Below are 7462 nucleotides of genomic sequence, written 5' to 3'. Positions count from 1 at the left end.
GCGCCTGTGTCTATGGGGGAGCTCCTCTCAGCAGGATGGCTCATGATGGGGAGACAAGAGCCATCATGTCATTTCTGGGCCTGTAGGGAAGGCGAAGAGACATGTTTTGTACAGATATGACTTAGGAATGGATTCTGATTTTCAGAGTACAAACAATTCAGTCAGGCAAATTCCACAAACAGTAATAAAGATTCAGAAAATCACTCCTTTCCTTCATGAACAGTTAAAATCATGTAAAACGGGGAGCTGGGACTTAAAGCTTTGCCTTCCTTCCATCCCGAGGCTTCCAAGGGGAAACACGGCCCATCCCACTGGTGAAGACTGAGTCCTCTTTCCGTCTCTAACCGGGCCTGGGTCGGGCAGAGCACACACCACTTCAAACCACTGCTCAGCGGGAAGGACACAGTCACAGAAAATAGGGAAACTTACGCAGTTTCCTTGGCCACTTCCCCTGTGAGTGACCGTGCACCCTGCAGCCCTGCTGTCCTGGAAGGAGGGAAAAGGTGTGTCTGCCACCACCCAGTCAGAGCTCGACACAGCCCATTAGGAAATCCCTGGAGGACGAGGATATATATCCCTACCCCAGAGCCGAGCACACTGAGGTGACAGGACGCCGCAGCCTTCCCCACACAAGGAGCAACGAGGTAGAAAATGCTGAGCTGCAGGTAAGAGGCTTCTGAGAGAGGAGAGAGAGCAGGGGGGAGGGAGAGAGAGCAGGGGGGATGGGAGGGAGGGGAGAGAGAGCAGGGGGGATGGGAGGGAGGGGAGAGAGGGGGGATGGGAGGGAGAGGAGAGGGGGGGTGGGAGGGAGAGGAGAGAGGGGGGATGGGAGGGAGAGGAGAGAGGGGGGATGGGAGGGAGGGGAGAGGGGGGATGGGAGGGAGGGGAGAGAGAGCAGGGGGGATGGGAGGGAGGGGAGAGAGGGGGGATGGGAGGGAGAGGAGAGAGGGGGGATGGGAGGGAGAGGAGAGAGGGGGTGGGAGGGAGAGAGAGCAGGGGGGATGGAAGGGAGAGGAGAGAGGGGGGATGGGAGGGAGGGGAGAGAGGGGGGATGGGAGGGAGGGGAGAGAAGGGGGATGGGAGGGAGGGGAGAGAGGGGGGAGAGGGGAGAGGGAGAGAGAGAAGAAAGGGAGAGAGGAAGAGAGTGGAGAGAGGGAGAGAGGGGAGATGGAGAGACATTTCTCTCTGTCTCTCTCTTCCTCTCCCACTCTATCTGAGGTAAGTGGAAGAATATCTCTGGGTGAGGAGATATATATATATATATATATATATTTACTCTCAATCATACTGGAGTAAATGACAGGATTCATTTTCACCGTCAGTGCCTCAGTTTCCCCATCTGTTGCTGAGGAGGAGCCAAGGTGGCGGAGGGGGAAAGACTCCGGCCCAGGGAGCACTTGGGTGGTGCCACGGCACTGCCTCAAGTCTGCTGTCACTGCTGGACAGTCTCCCCTTGAGCCCCACTCCCCTCCGGAGGCTGTCTTCTTGGAACCGCCTCCCTCGGGAGTCCCCCGCCTCTGGGCTCCCGCTCTGCTCATCATCTCTGAGTCTCTTCTGTGAACTGAGGCCACCTCCTCCTCTGCAGCCCAGCCCACCCACCAGGCCCCCTCCCTGGCCTGTTCTCCGAGCTTGCCTTCCCATCAGAATGGGGTCCCTTCCTCCAGCTTGGTATGGAACAAAAGAGAGTCCCTGCCCTCAAATCTCACCATGGTCTTGTCGGTTTTAATTATAGTTTAGCCTACTTGATTATTCTAAAAGGCAAGAAGGAGGTCTCTTCCCACTTGTTCCCAGTTGGCCTGGGAGCTTCTTTTGTGCCCTGACCGCAGGCCACCCCTCAGCATTTCCCTCCCACCCCACCTCCAAGTCCATTGATTTGACAGCAAACAACTGAGTGACCAGAAGACGCACAGACCTCCCCACTCCCCCGCCTGCTTCCCCAGGATAGCAGCCTCTCATGACACAGAGAAGAAGCAGTACAAGGAGAACAGATCTGGGCTGTCTGTCTGTACTGCCATCTCCATCACATCAATGGGGACACTTGACCATGACCTCTCTTGATGGGACATTTGGGGACACTTTGACTAGTGGTTCTCAAACCTGAACCCACAGCATCACCTGAAGGGCTTGTTAAAACACAACTTGGGCCCTGTCCGCCTTTCCGATTCAGCAGGTGTGTGTGTGGTATGGCAGGACCTGCATTTCCAAGTGCCCAGGTGATGCTGCTGCTGTTGGTCTGGGAACCACACCGTGAGAGCACTTCATGCCCAGTGGCAAACCTACGTATTATTTCAGGACAAGGGCCTTGGGGCCATTTGAAAACAGAGGTCACAGAGACACCTGGTGGTTTGACAGGCGTGCCGAGCGGGAGGGTTAGACAGGCCCTTCTGGGTCACGGGGAGAAGCAGGCCCGGGCAGGGCACGTGAGGCCGGCATGCCTGAAGCTCTACCTCAGGTCAGCTCTTCTGTTCTCTGCCCACAAAGGAGCGTGGCTGAGGGGAAGAGGGCGGCGAACAGGTGAAATGAGCGTGGGCGTATCTGTGGCCAGCTCATGGGCCAATCCCAGTGGCGCCACAAGAAACAGTGTTGAGTTGATGTGGAGTCTCCAGCGTCTCAGAATCCCTGCTCCGCAGCTCTCGGCCCTGGGGAGCTTTTAAAAGTCCCGGGCCAATTGCATCAGGAGCTTGGGGGTTGGAGCCCAGGCATGAGTTGCTTTTAAAGCTTCCCAGGCAATTCTGACGTCTATTCGAGGCCGAGTCCAGTGCCCCGTTCCACCTCTTACCCATCTCCCTGCCCAACGCTTTATAAACGAATCAGAGACATACTCTCCTTTCAAACTGTGTTCTGACCCCATCACGCATGCGATGGCTCGTGGACCGGCGCTTGGCTCCCCAGCTGCGCAGTGGAGAGAATCTGATGTTCTGCGTCAAATTCCACGCAGGTGTTTCTGAGGCACTTCCGTCAGGAGCCCGTTTCAGGTTGTGCAAACATACTTTCCTAAACACAGGAGGCAAAATGACCGTGGCACTTGATTTTGGGGCAAAGAGCTCAGTTTAAAACCTAGATATTAGCTGCCTATTTGACTTAGGAATGTAACTTTATGTTTCTAGTTGTTGTTTTTTTAATCCTCACCCGAGGATATTTTTTCATTTATTTTCAGATAGAGTGGGAGGGGGAGAGAGAGAGGGGGTGAAAGAAACATTGATGGGAGAGCGACACATTGATTGGTTGCCTCCCGCACAACCCCAACCAGGGCCAGGGATGAACCACAACCAAGGTTCCTGCCCTTGACTGGAATCAAACCCATGATTCTTTGCTGTGGCGGACCCTCTAACTGCTGAGCAACACCAGCCAGGGCTCTTTATGTTTCTGGGTGCTAGTTTCACTCACCAGAAGAAAGGGATGGATGAGAGAGCAGGTTATTTGTTATTTTGAAGAATCTCTGGAAGGTATTCCTATCACCCACATTTTTTATGAAATGTCAAGGGGGAATTTAAGAATGCATGGACTTAGCTGGGGACTGCAAACCTGAGTGCATTTGAGGCTCGTGAGGCCGGCAGGTCTGTGAGGCCAGGACGGACCGGGCCTCTGGCCGACTGGAAGGTGCTTGCCCGTCAGAAAAGGTGGCCAGCGAGGCAGTGCCAGCACTTTGGCTCTGTGGCACCTGTTCACAGGTTGGGTTGGTCCACGTGCTCTGGTTTGTCAGCCTCCACACCCGGTGACGACGTGGTCGAATAGCCTCCGTTGGACGGGTGAGGGTCCTGTCCTGGCCCCTCCCCTTGTATTGCTTCCTTGGAGCAGGAATTTAACTTCTCTAAGCCTCACTGTCTTAATCTCTAAGACAAATGTAATCGTATGTAGTTCATAAATGTTGGGAAAATGAAAACAAATAATACGTTTCCAAACTTTGCCTGCGTGCTGGTGCACGTCAGCGTCAGCTGTCTTCAGTCTTGTCGCAGCGTCGTCACGTCCTCAGACTCTGAGCCCTGACAGCAGAATTCCGGAATTGCACCGAGCAGGCTGGCGAGCCGGGCACGGGCACTTCATGCCGGCTCTCACTCGTGTGCCTGGTTGATCTGCGGACAGGCCCCTCCTAGTGACCAGCGCTCCTCAGACCCCGAGTCCTGTCGATAGGCAGGTGAGGCTGACCCCCAGGTCTGAGCTGGGCCTGCGAGTCTGCATTTCTTACAAGTGATGTCCATGTCACTGGCCCACGAGCCACACTGTGAGCACCAGGCTTCAGAATATTCAGGTGAGGTTTCCTTGTTCGGGAGCAGGGAAGAGGTTCATTCACGGACATGCATGGATACTAACTTTCCTAGCGCTATTATTCACCAGAACATTTTCTTAAATGTCTATAATAGGCGGAATTCTAAGATGAGTCCCAGTGATCCATGGCCTCGTCTGAACCCCTCCCCTTAAGTGAGGGTGAAATATATGGGTAGGAGGGGTGCCGTGTCCATGATTAGGTCATTGTCTACTGCAAAGGTGAAGGAAGTTTGCAGATATGATTTAGGTCCTCAGTTGATTGACCTGAAGTTAATCAAAAGGGAAACCACCGTGTGTGTCTGACCCAGCCAGGGCTCTTTGGACAGAGGTGTAGAGGTCAGAGTTGGGAGGTCAGAGAGAGGTAAAGCCCCATCTGGAGTCTTCTGCTGAGCCAGAGGAAATGAACTGTCGTGTTGTGCAGAGGGCCACGGGGCAGGAAGTGGTGGGTGGCCTCTAGTCGCTGAGAGTGGTCCCTGCTGACAGCGGCCTGGAAGTGGGGGCCTCAGCTACAGAATGCAAAGTGGAATTCTGTCACCAGACACGTGCACTTGGACAGGGCCCTGGGCTTTGATGTTAGTCTGTGAGACCCTGAGCACAAGCTCCATCCAAGCAGAGGCCGGACACCGGACCCGCAGCGATGAGCGCAATCGCCGGGTGTGGTCTGAAGTCACTGAGCTGTGGCAGTTTGCCACATGGCAATGGAAAAGGGACGCGATGTCCCAATTCTTCTCTTGGTTGCTGTGTGCAGTCCCAGGTATTCTGCAGTGCTAACTTGAGCACCCTGCAGCTGAGTATATCACAGGTACTTTGCTCACACTGTATGTCATCACCGGCCGGCCACATCAGACGGTGATGGCCTGTCGTAGCCTTCAGAGGCTGTTTCCACAGTGAGCTCAGAGACCAGCCTTTGGACTCACTGTTTGACATGAGCACTGCGGTGGGAACAGGTGCTTCTTTTACTAAACAGAAGGAAAAACACATTCAGGAGCGAGGGAGCAGGCACCTCAGCCTCTTATCAGGGTGGCCTGGCCATCCTATGTGACTGCTGCTGATCAATGAGGGCTCAGGGTAATGGGAGCAGGAGAAGAGAGGGCGGGGGAGGACATCCAAAGAGAAACGGGCAGACCTGGAAATGCCCGCGTCCTTCCCGCTTACTTTTCATGGCTATCACCAGTCCTGGGGGCGTGCCTCACTTTAAGGGTGCAGAGAAAGGAACTCCTTTTCAAAACAGAAAAGTTCCAGATGTTGGTGAACATGGTTCCCTGCACCACATGGTGTGGCTGAGGAGGTCGGTTGGAGTGGCAGGGGCAGGTACCAGGATTCCAGATGGCCCAGTGGCAGGGAGCGCCCCGCCCCAGGGGCACGCTGAGAGCAGCCGGAGGGCAGGTGAGCGAGTGCCACGCCTGCCCAGCCCCGGTGCGGAGCGGAGCGGAGCTTCCTGGCGGGCTCTGGGGCTGTGGAAAACCCACGAGTCCAGGCTGTCGCCAGACAACAGTCACTTGGGTTTTCCATCGTCCGTCTTTGTGTGCGCTGGACCGTATCTGCTCTCGTGGCCACATGGGCGCAGGGCGGAGGCTGGCGGGCCCCTGGGACCCTCAGAGCCCAAGGTGTCCCCGGGGGGCGCGGTTTCCAGAGAGCGGGAGATGACCTTCGGGCAGGGAAAGAAAATGCCATCTGTTTTGAGGATGTAACGGTTTTGGAAGAAAATGCTTGTGAAACGTATGCATGGTGAGAATTTATACCCACGGGAGTTCAACGCCACAAAACGTGCCTTTTCTAACAAGTCTCGTTTGTCTCTTCAGGCGCCTCTTCATCAGGAAAAGGGAATTAAACCACCAGTACCTGCTCCCCTCGCCTTGGTGGGCTCACCCTGCCTGTCTGGGAATTGCCCCGCCTCTTCCGGGCGGAAGCCCCGCCTCTTCTGGGTGGAAGCCCCGCCTCTTCCGGGCAGAAGCCCCGCCTTTCAGAGCTTCTCACTCGCCACCACCTTCCAGCCAGGAGGGCTCTGCGCACGGGGGCGCTGTGTCCTCAGGGGGCGCTGTGCCCTCAAGGCTGGATGGGTTCGGCGGCCAGCTCACACCCACCGGCCCTGGGTCTTCCCGGCGTCCACGGGCATGTGCCTGGGCCTGGCTGTCATGGGTGTCCCGCTGAGTCTACTTCTGGTCCCCCGGCTGGCTCCCCAGGTCCTCTGTGTCTTGGCCATGCCACCATTTCTCCCCAGCTTAGACTGGCCACCTGTGCACATGATACTTGAAATATCTGCCGACCAGCAGGGCACAAGCACCAGCCAGTCGGAACAGTTGCTGTGGCATTGCCGCTGGACCCCGAGGGCCCTGGGCAGCACCGGGAAGCCAGGTGGCAGGGGGTGGAGAGCTCAGGGCTGACGCCCGTGGTTATTCCGCAAGGAGAAGCTCCTTGTGCGCTGAGTGTCCTGCAGCCTCCGCTCCAGGTCACCTTGCTCTTTGTCACGGCCCAGACCTCAGTTCCTCATTCTCCATGGCAGGCACGGAGGAACATCTGGTTTTCCCCACGGGGAGGCACCGAGGCAGGGAACTGACCTCAGGCCCGGCACCCAAACACGCCACGCCGTCACGCCCACCGTCCCCACGTCCCCACTTCCCCGTCCTGGGGGGCTCCTTATTTGAGCACAGTGGGGTCCCCGAGAGACCCAGTTTGAAGCCGAGCAAAGTGCCTCTGGGTGCAGCCCCCACCCTGTGTGCGTGGGCACTCCGTTTTTGAACCCAGAAGAGGGAGAAGAATCTGCCTGCTTCCTCTTGTGGCTCCCTTGCCGCCCAGAGCCCGCAGGCCTTTCTCTCCCACTTCCCCTCCCTACCAGGAATGAGCGCCCGCGTCACATCCACTTCCTTCCCTCGGCCGCGGAGGCTCTTCCCCTTTCCTGGGCTGGGTGGAGGGGACGCACTGGAAGGCAGCCAGGGCATCACCCTCCCGCATGCCACGCACGGTCTCAGCCTGGACACAGCGGGCTCTGCCTGCAGCTGAGCTGTCATGATTCAGGGGACTCTGTGACATCACTGCTCTGCTCTGACACCTGAGGCTGTTCTGCTCTTAATTCCTGTATTACTTGGTTCTTGCATGTGTCTTTACAGTTTTTCCGTTTCCCTGTTACTGGTCAACCAGCTGTCACTCCTTCTGTGTGGATTTTCTTACACCAGCCCTCTCCCTGGTTCTAATTTAC

The 7462-nt window shown here is 56.4% G+C and overlaps 1 protein-coding gene across 1 annotated transcript in view; it reads left to right on the top strand.

Moving 5' to 3' along the window:
* Window positions 1-514: 514 nt before the first annotated feature.
* IL1R2 (interleukin 1 receptor type 2) overlaps window positions 515-7462 on the top strand; it is a 29618-nt gene continuing 22670 nt past the window's right edge. The window contains exon 1 of the mRNA XM_036263351.1: window positions 515-665. Within this exon, the coding sequence (XP_036119244.1) occupies window positions 652-665 (14 nt within the window). The 5' untranslated portion in view covers window positions 515-651. The remainder of the gene's footprint in view (window positions 666-7462) is intronic.

The sequence above is a fragment of the Molossus molossus genome, unplaced genomic scaffold (genome assembly GCF_014108415.1).
Source record: "Molossus molossus isolate mMolMol1 unplaced genomic scaffold, mMolMol1.p scaffold_m16_p_15, whole genome shotgun sequence".
In the NCBI taxonomy this organism is placed as follows: domain Eukaryota; kingdom Metazoa; phylum Chordata; class Mammalia; order Chiroptera; family Molossidae; genus Molossus; species Molossus molossus.
This window is presented reverse-complemented; position numbering and strand designations above follow the sequence as displayed.